The sequence below is a fragment of the Copadichromis virginalis genome, linkage group LG17, assembly GCF_057382275.1.
Source record: "Copadichromis virginalis isolate Kocher_CV1m ecotype Utaka linkage group LG17, C_Virginalis_male_GT1.1, whole genome shotgun sequence".
Classification (NCBI taxonomy): Eukaryota; Metazoa; Chordata; class Actinopteri; order Cichliformes; family Cichlidae; genus Copadichromis; species Copadichromis virginalis.
Window position 1 is genome coordinate 28,226,093 of NC_140634.1, and position 18,859 is coordinate 28,244,951.

Genomic DNA, 18,859 nt, shown 5'->3' on the forward strand with positions numbered 1-18,859 from the left:
ACTTAATCTAAGTGGAATAAAATGTAAATGCAGCTCCTGTATACTCAAAAAAAAGAAAGGGGGGGGGGGGGGGGGAATAAGCTCGCAAGCTGTTTTCATGGGGAAGTGGATTCAGGCACTAATGCCATCCAAAAGATTTAATGCAGCCCAAATAAACATCATCTCCAAGCATGCCTACTTAAAATGCAGCCCTTACTTTGAAGAAAAAAAATATCTAATGGCAGATCTGATGTGGCAGGGAAACAATGCCATATTTTTGCAAACATCTCTCTCTCCCCTTTAATTCGGATTTCAAATAAATCTGTTTAGCGTTCGGTCTAAAGAGGGAAAAGAGCAGTGACGTGTTCTGCAAAGCTGTGATGTCCAGTGTGTTTTTGCTCTCTTATCTTAGGGCTGAATTTGGCTCCCTGTAACAACTGAAACACAGATGCGTGACAGCATGTTTGTCTATGTGAAAGTGCTTGTGTAGGAGTGATTGTAGGAGTGAACCTGTGGCAGTCTAACTATGCCACCTCCACATAAAAACTGATCAAAGCATATGTCATCTCAGAAAACAGGCAAAAAGACCCAGTGGCAGTTTATTGAAGTCAGAAGACACACAAAAACTTAAGTTTGTAAGATCTTCTGCAGTGGGACCAGCCTAAGTGAACGTCAGCGGAAGGTGAAAAAAAATCAATGTAATTTTTAACATTTTGATGTTTAAGAAATAACATCTTTAATAAAATGATCAGTGTTCTGCTCTACCAGGTGTAACAATTGAGCTTAACATCCAGGCATCCATGAAAACGGAATTTATGACATTTAACGGAGTTAGAAGTTAGCAGGGAGTTAGCTCGCTAGCTTCTATCTAAATACAATATAGCATGTCCTGACTGCGGGGTTTTGGAAACAAATTAAAACGTACAGCTCTGTTATCACTTCCAACGTTTGTAGGGTTACTGAAGTTGGGCTAGCTGGTATATAATGATGTGCTACGTGACTGCTAGCGACACAGGTATGTTAGCATAATATAAACAAGCTAACTTTTTTCCCACTCGATAAAAGTTAACGTGAGTTTTCTCGGTGGTCAGAAACAAATGTAATCGCAGGATGCTGTAAAAGGACCAAACTTCAGCCAGGAGAACAACTGAGATAATCCATCCACAATACGAGGTTAGTCATTCATATACTGCTGCATGGGCTGGGCTGTAGTTCCATCCTAAGGTTTTAAAAACTGAGCTTAAATAAATGATTAGCGGTAATAAAAGCCGAGGGAGGTCAACAGGGATCACTGACTGTTTTAGGAGCTTTTTGAGATCAAATAGAAGAAAATACATAACATTAAACATGTTAACAACACAAAAGCCATATTAAACGCAGACTACTTTAGACCCGGAAGTAGGATTCGTCGCGTCATCACTGAACAACCAGATTGTCAGCACTGCAGATACCTTGAACAGTGATTCTTTTTTCAGGGACTTCTAAAGCACTTCAGATCAAAGATGTTTTCGAGAGCAGGTGAATCGAGGGCAATGTGGCCCGAAGCTGTACGTGACCTCGACAGCCCGGCTGATATGAGAGTTCCTGCCCGACGGGGGAGCCAATAATTAGCGAGGGAGTTATATTTCTCTTTCCCCCTCGCCACTAACTCCAGCTAATTAAACATGACCGGACACATCAAAGGCGTATATGTGCAGACAGGCTTGTGTTTGTCCATCAATTATAGTTTTGTTGTTATCGCAACAAAAACAACTTCAAACCAAGTTTGTGCTCGAAGAGTGTAAACATCAGAGCCTGGTGAGCCCAGGAAAGGGAAAAAAAACTGAAAAATCACAGAGTGGTAATGTGCAAAGGGGATTTGAGAAGAAAAAAAAAGAGGATGTGGTTCAGCCCATGGGAAGAATATACAGAGTGAGAAGAGGAAAATGATTAAAGTAAAGATTAAAACAGAAATGGGAGGCACAGAAAGGTTAGGGTTTTTGTTGGGGAGAGGAGAAATAGAGGAGGCTCAGGGTAGAGGAGATTTGGCAACTATTCACCATCCTACTCTGTTGGCAGCAGAGGCACAAACTGTTTGCTCACAGCAGTACATGCATCTATTAGTATTGTTCCAGGAGATAATAACTGTGTGTGTGATTGTGTGTGTTCTATGTGTTCCTGGATGTCAATTCTCAGCCAAAAGTGGCTAACAAGTTGTGATGAGGTGACAAATTAACAATATGGAGTGGCAGTATAACATGTATGTGGAAATAAGCGTTTGTCTGTGGGTGTGTCAGGCTAATAAATGAAGGAGTCTCTGTAGATGTGCCTGCTTTTCTCAATTGTTCCTCTGAGCTACTTAGCATGTGTAGTGCCATCGTCACACTTTGGGTAAAAGCTGTTTACTGTTAGCTTTTCTCTACTAATGACCGCCTGCATGCGGGGTTACTTACACCCTCGGTAAACTGCATGACTCTGTGTGGACATCAGTCATACTCTGTGCTGCCGCCCACCATCATCACCACAACCACCACCGCCGCAGGTAAGTTCAAAACCTGTGGGGAACTCGGCATTGAAATTTGGGCACGACAACACCACTAAAGGATCGCACATCAGATTGTTAGCAAACGCTAAACGCTCACTGCATTTGACATTTTGTCTAATTGAGATCAAACTGTATGCTATGTTTGTAACTATAAACTACCCCTATAGTCCATGTTATCACAGCCGTAGTCATGTCAAAGCAAGCATGCAATCTGCCCGTTCCAAACAGGCATTATTTGAGGGGCCACTGTAATAGTGGTGCTAAATGTCAGCAGTGTAGAAACACCAGAGGCCACTGCGCTAACAAGACCACAGCTCCCTAACAACTACAGCCTTCATTAGTCTCAGATGCAGAACTACCAAAGGCTAACAAAACATTACATAGTAGGAGAATGCTAAACCTATTTCAATCTAGTTTTTTTTTTTCGTTTGTTTGTTTTTCTGGAGTATGAACAGGGAACCCAGCTGTTGATAATGTGCAATGAAAGAAAACTTTTGGGAAAACACACTGAGAACTGAAAATCAGTAGAACAGAAGATAACCTGGGAGAGGCGGGACTTCATCAGGGAATAAGAGGAATATAAGCACTCCATGTCTTCCTAATTCAATTTCTGACTCCCAACCTCTGTCTAACTGTACATCTGGTATACATCCGGCCACCACTAAGATTAATAAAATGACTTAATGAATGTCACAAAAAGATAAATTACCATAGGCTTTGGAAGCAGTACAAGCATCAGAAAATACTCTCTCTTTAAGGGAAATTCTGCTGGAAAAGGGAGCATTTTAAGAAACTGCAGCGCTATCGCCAGCCTTTCTGGGAACTTACTCTGCATACACCCCTGCACATTCAGAGAGAGAGAGAGATTCAGCCAGAAAAGGGGTTTAAAGAAACTATATTTCTATAGTTGGCCTCAATCGAAGTATGCTTATACACACAGCCTCCTGCCTGTCGCCCACTTCTACCATTAGCTTTATCTGGCTGAATTTAAAGCTGAGAGCCCAATCTCCGTTCGGATTTTGAATAGATTTTGCAAGGCTTGTTCTTCCCTTTATGCCCCCGACTGTCCTCTGGGAAACATAGAAAAAGAGGGAAAGGGAGGGGGAGGGAAGAGATGCTGATCGCTGACACAGCCACTGAGATAGCCTCTCTGTTGTTGGTAAGGGATATAAAGAAATGGAATGAGAGGAGAGGTAGATGCAAGGCGATGCTGAGATGGGGATAAAGGTGCAGGTGTGCCGACATTATGCTGGGGTAAGCTGGTGAAGGATTACTTCTTCAAGTCTCTCCTCTTTATGGCCTTTATTTGCCGTTTACTTATTCAGATCATTTGGAGCTACCTTCCTTCTCATGCCAGGGTACACAGACACACGCACAGATAAATGGTAGCTTTGTGAAGGCAGAGGAAAAGGCCAGAGGGAAAAGAAAAGAGGAAACGGTTGGTCGAGATACGTATGACCTCAATGAAGCAGGAGACAGGTGTTTAGAAACTTTTTAAAGGAAGCAAGCAACATACAACTGGCATGAACCGCTGACACAAAAATACTAATGGCGTGTGGAAGGTTACAAGCGGATTGTATGTGTGTGTGAATGTCAGTAAGTGCTCAGCTCTTCCAGTTTCGAAGTCTCACAAGGACTGAATGTCTCTTTTTATAATGGCTGCTGATTTCTGTGCCTGTACGTCCTTGTGGTTAAACCTAAAGCCAGGATGATGTCGATGTGTAGCAACTGCTGTGTTGTCAAGGGAACCATTAGCACAGAGACCAGAGTCGCACGCACACAAAAACTGCATTGATCTTGGTGATTTATGGGCATTTTCTACGCAAATGATTCCTTGTCAAAACCCCTACACATGGCATGGATTGCAAAACGCTGCAAGAGTTGATACATGCACTACTAGTCTATATATTTGATGTATGTATGGCGGAGAAACAAAGATAAATACGCATCCGTCTCTCAACCTGTTAATATGTTATGAATCAACAGAATAGGATCAATCTGACCATCAATAAACCATAGGCACCCGAAGCCATTTCCTCAGGCAGGCTCATCTGTGATTCATCTGACACACGGTGAAGGACACGGAGTATAAACCATTTTTAGAACTGTACACTATCAAGAGCAAACTGCAGCACAGAAAACTGCAAGACGACCCAAACAAATTATAGTATTATTCCAGGTGCAAATGTCAGTAAGACATTTATTTCAGGAGTGCTTCAGAAGGAAATGGCTTCAGAATTCTCCCAACTGTGAGCATAATATATTTGCTGATAAGAAATGTGACACTATTAATTTTGCCTCCGATGCCAACTGCGTGTCATTTTTGCTACAGTGTCAACCAATGTTCGCGTTTAGGTAAGCGCCTAGCAACCCAGCAGCTCAGAAGGCAATGCAGCATGAGGATTTGGGCGTTTGTGTGTGTTCAAAGTGAGCGAATGAAACTAGCAGCATTAAAACAAAACCCTATTAACCTTCTTAAAATGACCCAGAGATGCCACGCCTATCACTTCACCTTACAAATATCATCTCAGGATCATGTTTAAGTTTCGCACTTTTGTCTATTGCTTTGATTACCAGCATGCAAGAAAGATCAAAAGGTATTCATATATTTCATCAGCTCTGTTCTGAGTTTTAAACAGCAAGCCCTATTTTTGAATTTCAATCAGTCAGTCTGCTCTTATTATCATTTTCTTTATTTGCCATATCTGAATATCCCTGACAGTGCTGCATAGACAGGTGGGATATAATAACAAATTCAAACAAGCTGGAAGGCGGAATAAATGAAGCCAAACAATAAGACGAGTAGTGACGTGTTTATTGACACAGCCGCTGGCTATCTGGCTGGCTGCCTCGGGTATTCACAGCCAGACCAAAATCCAATATGTAGTTTGGCTATTTTCCTTTTAAGTGAGATGGACCAGTACAAGTAGAGAAAGGGCAAATAAAGACACGACAAAGACAACCGAAGCCTCCCCCCCCCCCCCCCTTCCTTTTCCTGCTGCTTCTATTCCTTATGAAACACAGCCAGTCTTCTGTCCTTAGGTTCAGTAATAATTCAAGGAATGTGTCTATGAATGTGAGCACTCACACTGATACTCCATGTCCTATACCTTCATTTTGCCCAACTCTATGTTTAAAAATCCAGAAGCAGCAAAATGTAGTGTGGGAATAAAAAGAAGTGGAGTGTAGAGAAAGACAATAAGAGAGTGCATTATACTATTGCCCTCACTGACGTGGAAGAGCACTGCAGTGCCCTTCATGTAGGGGATAGGCTAAGAGGATTCAGTGGGTCCCTGTGTGCACCGTGTTGCAGTCTTAGCACAGTTTGCACGTTATACTTATCAGGGTGGACGATGAAGTTGCAATTTCATCACACTGACTTGCACACACACACTAAACACAAGGTCGCCCTTGTAAACGAGTTGTGACCATAAAGCAGAGAGAAGGTTTCTACCTCTCTCTCCATCTCCATTCAAGCCCATTTATCTCCCCGTCTGCGATGGCGCGAATGCACCGTAATTCACTACTTTCAGGGAACAAAGAGGCAGAGCGGTACTTAAATTCCAAACTGCTGCAAAAGTAAAAGCTGGACTCCGCCTGTGACACCAATTAGTCCAATATAATGCAGACAAGCTTTTGTGGGCAACAAAATTTATGGTCAGAAGTTAACTAAAACCAAGAATAATAGCATTATGCTCATAATGTGGGATTCAAGCTTGAACTTTTCCTCTTTTTTTTTTTTTTTGGAATTGCAAACTTGCATGGTTTGCAGAGGTCATGCAGCTAGAGCTATTGGTTTGTTTGTTTTTTCAAGTAAGAAACTTATCTGCTATCAGAACCGAAACAAAATAATCGCACTGAGATCGGATTGGTTTTAAATATCTATGTCAAATTTAAATACAACATTAACACTTTGTGCTTCCTTTCAGATTTATTTTACTGTCATCTCTTACCGGTAAATGAAAACCATTAAAAACGCCATATGGGTCGTTCGCTACTCTTTGCTAATAAAACACACTCGTGTGCAACCGCTTTTGGCAACAAGCTACCATATGATAGGAGAAGCATTAAATATTTCTTGTATGGATATAGTCCAAACTGGTCATGCTGCTAGGCTAGTGCCAGAGTTATGAATGGATGGGGACAGATCCTGTCTGTGGTTATGAAGCAGCAGTAATCTGGATATGGGGCTGCCTTCTGCAATCATGGTTTGTTTAACTACAGTATGTGATGGGGAAAAAGGACCTGAGGGCCAGTTCACAGTCCCCACCGTCTGTCTCGCTGACCAGGAAACCACACCATGAATTATTCATCGTGTATACTTCTTCTCCATCTCTCACGCTCACACGCGCACACGCAGCACGAGTATGCCGAAGTATGACAAAGAAACTCGAGTCAAAAATAGATAGCAAAGGCAAGGCCAATATAAACAACAGAACAGTTGTGGGGGGGCAGTTGTGTGTGAGAGAGCACAAGAGAGGAGCAGACATGGTCAAAGGCTGTGAGATCCAGCACTTGTGTAATCGACCTCTCGCCAAAATAATTCAAGCTTGATCGGAAATCAATGTGAGAGCATGGAAGACGTGAAGAAATTCGATGGCGTCCTGCGGCGCTGTGTGGCAAAATAGGACATATAAAAAAGGGGTCAGATCCACGAAGGGGTTGTATGTGTGAGGAATGCTAAATTAAGTGGTCACAGTTGCAATGATCACAGATGTACAGGGACAAATAGAAAAGGCACACTAAGAAACACTTCAATAAACCAATTGCCACAGTGTGCCTTTATACGCGAGCAGAAGGCAAAAATCCTCTTGATATTACAAAGGCATTGGGTTTATTAGCATTTAATCAAAATGCTCACCAAGAACAGTTATAAAGCAGAGAGATCTGCACAGGCAGGCATTAGCAAGGCATCTGTGCTGCCACGCTGGCACAGTGACTCATCAACGCTCCACAACACAACCTCCTGCAGGTCTGAAGGCAGCCTTTGCCAACCCCCACCCATGGCAGCCTGATGCACACAGTGCTCGTGTCACAAGGTGGAAAATGCGGGTGGGGGGTTTGGGGGACCTCTTTTAGGCACGAGGGGGCCACGTTTAGGACCGCATGCGACACCACGTGAAACCAAGGGAATGAACCCCTACACAGAAACTGAAGTAAGTGCTCTGTGTGTGTGTGTGTGTGTGTGTGAGCACTTTGGAAGTTAAAAAGCTGGTTCATTTTTCAAATTTCTTTTGCTAAAATTACTGATATCTTCCTATGTTTTCAGCTATTTTTTATTGTCAAATACAGCTCAAGTACAAGATGAAAATAAGGCTTCTCTTAAACTGCAAAGTATCTAGTAATTCAAGCTCAGAAGAAAGAAGATGTGCAATCACTTGGAATAATGATGTGTAGCTTTTACTGTGTGTTATTTCAGGTTTAGTCAAACAGAAGGCAATTCATCCGAGTGAATAAAACTGTAGTATTTGAATGCTGTATCTATTGTGGATGGTTACTGAAACTATGGTAGGTACTTTGGTTTCCCAAGAAGTCCCCAGGGAGGATGGCACAGACGTTATGTGGGACGCCCTGCCTGGCACAACCCTCGCTTTTCTCCAGGCTTTGGCTCTGGCAATACACATGGTTGTGACCACTGATATTGGGTGTGTGTTTCCTTATTCACCTCAGGTTAATCTAGAGTATGATTTTTTTTTTTTTTTTGGCAGAGAGGTTACACACTACGATAGGGACCTTTTTTATGTCAATGTGCATGTTTTTCTCAACTTGATATATGTGAGAAAAGGCTATTAAAATGTATGCAAAACAGAGGTAAGTGTTATTGAGTAGGCAGTCAGCGGTATACACTAGATGAGAACACCCAGACTGAATGAGGTCAATAGAAGTGACAGTATACGTAGGCAGAAGAGAGCATCACATATTACTGTCCACTTAGCCTGCTCTTATCCCTGCTCAAACACGCCATCCCTGCACCCCCCTCCCGTCTTATTCTTGCCTCCTCTCCCACCTGGTGAGGCAGTTATGCAACACCAACAGTTCCAATCAGGGATCCTTTCTGTGTTGATTACTCCAAACACACTGAAAGATAAAATAAAAAGAAGAAGAAAAAAAGAACACAAGTAGATGCGTTTTAACAGAAACAAATGGTTCAATCCTCAGAGCCTAAGAGCTAGTAGCCTTAAAATACAATGCATCATCTAATGTATCAAGCAGATGATCACACGGCAGCCATCTCACTGGAATGATCACTGAGCCTGCAGCATTTTAATGAGCCACCGAGATGGTTCAAATATTATTTCACTAACTAATATCTTGTTTATTAACACTACAACTCTAAATATATCCCAAGACTAGCTGAGTCATCCCAGAAAACCAACGTCAATGCAGTAAAATTCTTCCGTTCCCCTGCCTCCTGGTTAGGTTGAGCTTTTGAAGATGCCACGCAAAAACAACAAAGAAAAATCAGCGACTCGTGAATTGACTTTTTTCCCTTTTTTTTGTCAATGGAAGGTGGGAGGTGAGACAAATTAAATGGAAGACATCAGAAAAGAAAAAGGAAATGTCTGGGGAGTGCTGTTTACCGATGCATTTATTTTTTTTTTGCCCAGAATTCTATGCTGCTGTTTTGGTCCCACGCTGGGAACGGGAGCAGTGTCTGTCAGAGATTAACACTACACAGAGTATGAGGAAGGGAGAGGGATAAAGGAAGACAGAGCTGATAAACACAAAAGTCTTCTTTTTATTTTTATTTTTTAAACAAGGGGAATCAGAAAGCGCAAGAAATCTTTTTCTTTTTTTTTAAAGAAAACAACTGAGAGACACAGAGGCAAATCTGTGACGATGGTGGCAGCGGTAGTTGTAGTGGTGAGGGGGTAAATAGACTAAGATGGAAGCCAAGGCCTCTCCCCTCACTGGGTGCCACATTAATTATGCATGTCTGTATCAAGAGAAATTAAAACATAGCCGTGTAGCAGTTTAAAGATAAATTGAGGAAAGGAGGGGGTAGAGGGAAATGGGCGTTAAGCAGAGAAAAAGCTGGGAGCAAATGTCAGGCAAAGATTTCAAACTGGACGCTGAAGACAAGAAAGGATTTATTTTATTTCTTGAAAGGGGACCAGAAGAGTGGTACAACAGAAAAAAAGAGACAGAGAGCACTGCGTGCTCATTCCAGCAACCAAACTCAATTTCAAGGCCACAAAGAGAAAGAAATAGCTAATTAGAGCAAAAAACGGAGGTGCCGGAGTGAGAGAACGTAGTGGCCACTGAGTCAACATATCGTTAGCTCAACAAAGCCCTAGAAAACTAAAATTGGCTGTCGAGCAGCGTAAGCAGGAAAAATATTTTATGAATGCAAATGACTGCGCCACCGAGACCCAAAATCAAATGGTATTCACGTGAGGCCACCTTAGGAGGAGCCTCAAAAGCCGCTGCAATCAGATGCTATTCAGAGATGAACCAACAGCAGAATCTCATGCTAATGAAATCAAATGATCCACATTCACGTTGGAGTGAGACACACCTTAATAACCAGTTTCATTTAGACTCGCTGCGATCTGCAGGGATGGGAAAGATGGAGAAAAAGATGGATTCAAGGGCAAGGACCAGTTCTTCGTTCTGTCTATCATCGGTTTAATTCTGTAGCTACTCACTTGCCTCAATAAAGCGACTCCATTTCCTGTCACCTCTTCATTCCAGCTTTCTCTCACATGTGTTCTCTAACAGCTAGATGTGCACTTGAGCCAATTTGTTCACCGAAATGTAACGATTTTTTCCCCCTCAAGGTATTCAAGAGACATCATGAGACTGCGTCATTAAAATACTTTTCTACTCAGTGATTCATCATCTACTAACTTTCTTTCTAATAAGTGACAGCTTTCGTATGTGTGAATGCTTAACTCTATTGTTAGCTAATTGAATGTGTCCCTCTCAAGAGTTTGACTGGGTTTGTGTTCATATTAGCCCAAACAGGAGGTCGGTGCAGCCAGCCAAACAGCCGGCCCCCACACTGGGCTCGAGACTCATTAAATGGCTCGGTCTTTCCTGCTAACTCCCACCTACCTGTGAAAAACTTGCTGACACCACCAATGACTGGCAAGGGAGAAAATGTGTGTCAGAGTGTGTGCACGAGCTTGTATGTATGGATGGATGAGGTTATGTACATGATGGCAAATCCTCAAAGTCAATTTTTCTTCCCCAACCAAAATAAGCATTTCATGTCTTAAAACAGCTTTGATAGGCAGCTGACTTTGGCATCATTTGGGCATACAAATGTCCACGGTGTCAATGAACCAGATGCGCGCACACACACACACACGGTTGGACAGAGAGTGCAGGAAAGCACCAAAACAGCACACCTGCACTGCAGCTTGATGGTAAAAATGTTCAGATGTGGGGAGTTTAAAAAAAAAAAAAAAAAAAGGGGGGGGGGGGGGGGGCATATGGATATGTGAACGAGGTTAAAAACTCTATTTTCATTCCAGGGGGACTTTAATTTAATCTGTAAAGAAAACGTAATCTCCGAAGACCGTGTGCCTCTTGTAGATTTAATCATACATGCATCTGTAAAAACAATAAAAATTCAGATCATATACTTGCTCCTCGACTTCTGCGCTTCTGTTACCAAATTCCCCAGTTGTTTGCATCACTTTTTCAACAGTCCAGGCATTCTGAAAAATCTAGGTTTCTCAAACGCATACAAACACACACACGGGTCCACCTGTGACGGTGGCTACTGGCTCCATTTTCATTACAATTAAACATCAGAGGACAGTGGCGTTAGCCACCCTACGCAAAAAAAAAAAAAACCCTTTAAGACTGAGATAAGAATAGAGAGGAGTAGTTTAAAAAAAAAAGAGAGAGAGGAGAGACTGTGTGTGTGTGTGTGTGTGTGTGTGTGTGTGTGTGTGTGTGTGTGTGTGTGTGTGTGTGTGTGTGTGTGTGTGTGTGTGTGTGTGTGTTGGATAAGTGGTGGCAGGATTATAGCTAGTTCCATCATGGCTTTGGTCCGTTCACTGCCTCCTATAAAAACCTATTAGCATGTGAATGAAGAGGCACACAGTGGATGGAGTTTTCTAAAGCCCAGGAGCACTGATCCACTATCAGGTGAGTTTTCCGTAAACTGGAATAAGCACTGGAGGATGGTGTGTGTGTGTGTGTGTGTGTGTGTGTGTGTGTGTGTGTGTGTGTGTGTGTGTAGGTGCTTTTGAGGGTAGTGGATTGGGATTGTGTCCACTTCTGTCAAAATTCTTGTTGAGATTTGCCAACACTTTAATGCACCTGTAATAAAGCTCATTTGGGAGTAAACAATTTAATCAGCTTATTAAAGCTAGTGGCCCTATCTATGGACAAACTGCCTTCATATTAGGTTTGACAGAAGGAAGGAAAAACTTGGATTTTTCGATAGCAGAATTCAGCTAAAAGAGCTGCTCTCCCATCTGCTGTTGAAAGCACAACACACATTCTTCTCACATCTCTGAACCAAAATGATCTTATGTTCAAAGTAAAGTAAAACTAAAGTGTGAGTGTGAAACTAAAATGCTGCAAAGTGGATACTGAAACTCAGACTGTGAATAAGAGAGTGAAACAGAGGAAGTTAAGCGCCAGAACAGCAGAATATCAAAAGTGCCCAACATGGAGCTGGGCTTTGAAACAATAAGAACTGGGGCCAAAATGTTCCACTTCATTGCTTACCTCCCTTTGCAGCACCAGCTCTTTGGTGAACAGCATGGCCTCGTCACTAAAGGGTTCAGCCACCTGCACGCCTCCGGGCGTATTCCGGGAACTGCGTGGACATTCAATACCTGGCCAAAGACAAAACAGTTGCAGGAGTTAAAGGTGAGCACAGCTGCTACTCAAAAGAACAGCAAGATGCCAAAAATTGGTTTAACATTATTTGGTTCGCAGAGCCAGAACAATAAAATAAAAAATTTTTAAAAAGGCATGACTGAGTCAAATTATCATTTGGAGGAAAAAAGAAGGAAAAACCCATCAAATTACATCCACATTTTCCAGCCGCTCCTGACAGCTTAGACCACATTAAGCACGTTCCTCGTCCCTCTTAAAAAGGTCAAAAATTGTTTGGCTGCTCAATTGTACAAATGCACGTCAGAGGAAAAACAGAGATTAACCAGCGGCACTATGATCTGCGCTAAATGGATAATTGGTTGTCAGAGGTCATACCTGAGTGCATGAAGCACTTCTGTAGAAAAACATTTACACTAATAAATTTTTGTCTTTGGATCCTATGACATGAACTTTACTATATTTCCAAAGGCTTCTTTGTTGTTGTTTTTTTAAATAGAAGAGAGAAGGGAACGAATAAGCCTGAGAGCAGAGGTGAAGGGAAAGAGCAGGTATAAAGGTGCTTGTACTGTAGAATATCTACATCAACCAGTATGAAACTAAAAAGATATGTATGCATGCAACAGAGAATTTATGTATTTAAAGGTGCCCCAGAAACGGCCTTCAGTTCATGAGTATGCGAGGATCTTAAAAATTTTTTTAAAAAAAAGGCTCGGTTCACATACTGAATTATACATGTATAACCTGTACTGGAGAAGATATGTTTCATTGACTGAGACGCCTCCTCCTCCTTTTATTCCCTTTCATACATGATGATGTGAACGCTCATGGAATCTCTTTCAGATGAAGATTCAAATGGAAACGGTGAATATAAAAACACAACAGCTTTATTTATTTATTTTCGTATTCGTTTGCATCCAGTTTTCTCCAAATACTTCAATTAATAAGCAATTAGTGTCACTTAACCACTAAAACAAGCAGGTTGGTGCTCTATTGTTTTATGCAGAGTAGCCTAATGATAGATTCGGTTGGGAGTTCAACCCTCGAGCGCTGTGCTAATAAAGCAACAGCTCTCTCCTACGGTCTTTTCTTCCCTCTTTGACTCAAGGTTTAATTTAATGAGCTTCACTCAAGTGACAGATATACTGCCTCAGGATGGACTCACAAATACATGACAGAAGAGTAAAATCAGATGTGCTAGGGAATCCTGGTGACTTAGTGCTCAGCGTTGGCCATCTCCCTCTAATACTATCCTGGGATTTGAATCTCACTCCTCGTCCTCGTAAGTATTATTTATGGTCTCCTTGTGTTCCCTTGGAGAACTTCTGAATGATGATGTATTTCTGTAAGAGGCATTTGAGATTCGCAGAGGTATATGCTGCTGAGATTGTGTGCAAAACTGAAGGGGGGGAAAGTGTGTATGGAACAGAAAAGCTCATGTGTGTTAGATTAAGGGAGGAATTGCATACGGTGAATAAAGCCTTCAAATTTAAAGATTTATTATATCCATTTTTTTTATAAATGTTTTCAAATTCATATATACAAAAATGCATTATTTCAGAGACTATTTGTTTTTAAATATGCAATCAGCAGCTACTTTATTAGGTATACCTGCTTAAAAGCTAGTTAATATAAATATGTAGTTAACGTATTTCTTGATGCAGACACGGTCAAGAAAGGGGATTTAAGTGACTTTGAACGTGACATGGTTGTTGGTGCCAGATTAGCTTGTATGAGTATTTCAACGGATAGCTTTGAGCTTATACGAAAACAAAAGTAAGTGCAATAACTACTTGTTACAGCCAAGGTAGGCAGAAGACCAGCTTGTTGCAGCAGCAGCAGAAGACCACTCCTGAATAAGAACAGTCTCACCAAGATTGGAAAAATGTTGGCTTGTCTGGTAAGTCTTAATTTCTGCTGCAGTATTCAGATGGTCAGAATTAAGCATAAACAACATGAACGTATGAATCCATCTAGTGTTGTATCAGTTCCCACTGAGGGTGGTGGTGTAAAGGTCTGCATGAGTATTGTTGCTGATAATGTCCATCCCTTTAAGACCACAACACACCCTGAACATAGCACGTCACAAAGCTCACATTATCCAACCTGGTAGAAAGTTCTATCTAATAAAGTGGTCAGTGAGTTTATATTTTTCCTACCTCTACCACTTAAAGGTGGCGGTAACACATAGAGAAGCTGTTTTTGGACTACTGTTTAACAATAAAAAAAAGAAGAATGTGTTTCTCTGCTAACTACCAGACCCCAGACCAATAAAACGTGTGGGCCACAGCGAGAGCCATTTAACAGCTTTTAAAATGAACAAAATTACATCCAGCGTGAACTCCACCAGCTTAAGATAGCATGCTGCAAGTCTATCGCAACTATGGCCAATTATATTAGAGGGGTGTTAAGTCTTCAAAGAATAATGATGTTACTTGATATGCACATCCCTAGTTTACAGGGTCATTAATCTAAGACACTATGAACCTATAAAGTGTGTAAACACTGGCTACTGCAGTTTATAAGGTTATTTTATTTATTTGTCCTTTCTAAGAAGTCATTATAAACTTTCTAACTGCCAAAAGATTAACATTACTGTTCATGTATAGAAGTAGAAAAAGACTGGACTGAAGGACCAACTGACTTTTTTTTAATCTCATCTTTTTGTTTAGTACTTTCTGTTCCCTGTGTGACCATGTCCCATTTATGAGAACAAGAACAGAAGACATCAGCGCATTCACACTGGCAGGGAAGGGAAAATGGCCCAGGAAAGGCAAAAATGAGGCCACAGGACAGTCAGCACCCAAGGGTTACGAAGAACTGTTGAGTCAACCTTCTGCAAGACTTAAAGTGTCCAACAGCTAGCTTTAAAGCCAAACAGACACGTGAGAATTTCTCTTTTACAGTGAAGTTTGCATCGTTTCACTGCAGCTCAAATATCATGTTCCTGAGTAATTCAAGGTCATGATGTTTAAATTACAATATACTTGACTGTCAGACAGTTTAAAGCTATGAAATGCCAAAGACTAACAATAAATATATTTAAAATTAAGAAACATCTGGGTTTTTTTTTTAAATTATAGCATACAATAGTTCAGTAGTATCATAGTTGTTGTGCATATTCTCCAAAGTATTTGTCTATTTTCAAACATTAACAAGAACATAAAGAAAATAAAGCCTCCAGTAAAATAGAGAGAAGGAGTAGGAGGAGGAGACACTGATGGCCAAGATCATTTGAAAGTATTTATAGAAGTGGACCAGGACAGGACTTCCACAAGGGACACTGTAGCTACAACACTGCCTGAACAAAGACAGGAGGAGAGGTAAGGGATGCCGAGGGGGGGGGGGAGAGAAAAAGACAAGAGGAAAGGTTGTTAACAGCTTGCAAATACTGCAAGCCGTTAGCAAAAATTGGTATATGAAATAATTGGAGAGGGAGAGATATTTGAGTTTCTGCTCGAATTGGCCGAAGCTATGATAAGGGCTGGAAATGTAGGGTTTTACCCCCACCCCCCTAGCATAATCCACAGAAAAGACGAAACATTAATGTAACAGACAAAGAAGTCTGGTTTAATTGTATAAGTACACAAAGTACAAGGAATTTCCAGGCATGCAGGGAAGACTATTTCAAACCAACTAAAGAGCTTAAAAAACATTAATACTCAAAGAAAAGCAAACCTCTAACAAGTAGCTAGAATTTCTTAAACACTAATCATGCATCCTGAATGAGAAGTCCCCCTAATCGAGTCAGACGTATCTGCAAACAAATACACACTGCATTGTCCCCTCAAATGACCTAACTGCACTCAATATCCTGCGACTTACTCACACATACTGTAGTCTCCTCCCTGCAGCATTTAGACCGAACCAGGGAGTCACTTAGCATAGCCAATTTTAACCTGCGCCACGATACATAACTCACGCCTGACACCCCGATAAACATCTAGGTCAAACTGCAGGATATCCATCTTATCTCCGAGACAAACAAGACATACACTGATCGTCCTGACATCACACTATATACGAAAGCAAAAAAAAAAACAACAACACACACACACACACACACACACACACACAGATTCTGCTGTACAGCTGCTCCTCATTATTGCCTGCAGTGCCTGCCTACTTGTCAATCCACCATCAATCATTAGATTTGATGTGTAAGACACGGGCATTGGATTTTGCATTTTTAAATGTCTCAGCCAGACTTTAGAGACAGATCTGGAAGGACTGTTAGTAATGAATGACTGGTTCATTTTGGAACAAATTAACGCACAATCGAATGAGCAGATTAAAGAATTAATTTGTCGTTTCCAAATGCTGCAACTCGACTCGTAAAAGATGACAAGCTATCAGCAGTTTCATTTAGTAATGCTGTGGTTTTGTATCACCCCCAATCCCTGCCCACCCCACCCCCCGCCTCGCTTCCTCCTCCTTCCCTTCTGCAGAGCTCAGGCTCAGAGACGGGTGGGGTGGCCCTGTGGTGAAGATGTTTTTAATCTGTGATTTGGGGTGAGCAACAAGACTGATGAAATACTGCCTGCCCCCTTAGCTAAAAACACCTTTCCTGCTTAGTCATATATATATATACACACACACACACACACACACACACACACACACACACACACACGCTTTAAGCTCCTTTGCCTCGCACCAAAACACTATCCCTCCATCCAGACAGGTCCTCACAAATTCTCCATCATTCTCTGCCACAATCATTCTCCACACGAGGCGCAACTGTTTCTATACGTTCTGCTATAAATCGATAAAAAGGGCTCGCACATAAGATGTATGGAACCAAAGTCAATCTTCTAACCTTGTGGCAGAAACGTACACACGCAAGCTAAACCACTTCAGCTTTCTCTTGACAACTGTTTGTCGTACAACCAAGAAAGATGACAATCTCATTCGTTTAAGCATTAACAGTACTCTCTGTGCCCACTGTCATTTCAGAGAAGAAGAAGAAGAAAAAATAAAAATAAAAATCACGAGTCGCTTACATTAAAGCCAAGATATTAAAACTTCAACATATGTTTGTGTTGCTGTGTGGGCTGTGCATACTAAACAAAATACAACCACAGACTGTAGATCTGAAAAATGAATCCACTGCTCAAGTGCTTTGAACCTGTATTCTTTCCAAGGGGCCGCTGCACTAGTTTAAAATAGCCAGATTAAAGATAGAGCTTGAATTAAAGGCAGATTGTTTATGGTTTAGATCGAATCATTAAAAGCAAAATAAACTGTAAACAGACTTTTGTGTATTTTGTAAAGTGGTTTTGAGCAACAGTTCTCCAGACTTTACAGCAGATGAGCAGCATCTGAAAGTCATGGCTTTAAGAAACAGGGAAAAAACCTGACACAGGACCTGTCTGTTTATCTGCTGTTTGTTGAAGCATCATCAGAAATGTTCTGAAGGGTGTCTGTCAAGAAGCCAATCTCAACGAAAGAAAGCAGGGAGAAAAAAGGCTGAGGAGTGCCAAATTACACAAGGACGGAACTGAAAATCGGTGGCAATCGATCTTGTGGAGTGATTAATCCAAATGTAAACATTTTTGGTCCAAATAGCCATCAGTAAGTATGGACAACATCAGGAGAGAAGTACAAAAGTGAGGGTCAAATGCCATCTGGTAAACATGGTGGAGGCTCTGTCGCGGTTTGGGGCTTAGAATAGAATTAGGAATGCATAAAAGTTCAGTCAAATGTCTGGAAAGGGCCTAATTGGCAATGATTTAATTTTCAAATTTTTAACTTGCTGCCGATGCAGTGAAAGCAAACCTGGACAATGTAATAGTCATGGATTGACCTCCCCACCCTGGACCTTAACAATGTTAAAGCAGTGTGGAATCAAAAGGCAGCAAACATCCAAAGAAGAGTTGCATATCCTTCAAAAAGCCTTGTAAATCCGTCCTAAAGACTACTTAAATTACAAGAAAGCCTGCCTAAGAGACTTTAAGACTTTTGCACAGTACAGAGAAAATGACTACTTCTCTCCTGATGCATTACCTCAGTAAAAACCCACCCTACTGAGTTTATAGTCTCAGTCTCTAGTTTAAATTCATATTCACTATAGAATAACTTACTTAAAAAAAAAAACTATTATCCTAACTACAGCAAAATGGATTTGGCAGCTTTGTAAAGGATTAAAGTAACTTATGAGTGATCAGTTTCCTTTGCTTCACATCCAAACCTTGCTCATCGTCATGCTTAAAAAAAACAAACAAACAAGCTGAACACTGTCAAAATGTCACACTTAAAGACTCAAAAACAGGATAAAAACAAATGTGAGGGTCACAGTGGCTACATCTATCTTTTATATAAAGCTAAGCATTTACCCTGCTTTAAATCTTTGTTATAAACCAAGCTAACGACCTTGAACCAATCTCATTCTTCACAGGAAGACATGAAGGTAATAGTGATCCTGTCGTACAGCGTACAACAACAACAAGATTAACGTAATTTCAAAAATGTCAAACTTTAGCTGCGTATTTGTTTAATATGAACACTTAAAAGAATAATTATTATTTCCAAATCATTACAGCTCACCTAAAAGAA

The 18,859-nt window shown here is 41.1% G+C and overlaps 1 protein-coding gene across 1 annotated transcript in view; it reads right to left on the reverse strand.

Annotated features, from left to right (window-relative positions):
* snd1 (staphylococcal nuclease and tudor domain containing 1) overlaps positions 1-18,859 on the reverse strand; it is a 176,276-nt gene that overhangs the window by 103,522 nt on the left and 53,895 nt on the right. Inside the window, exon 16 of the mRNA XM_085437009.1 lies at positions 12,194-12,303. Within this exon, the coding sequence (XP_085293135.1) occupies positions 12,194-12,303 (110 nt within the window). The remainder of the gene's footprint in view (positions 1-12,193; positions 12,304-18,859) is intronic.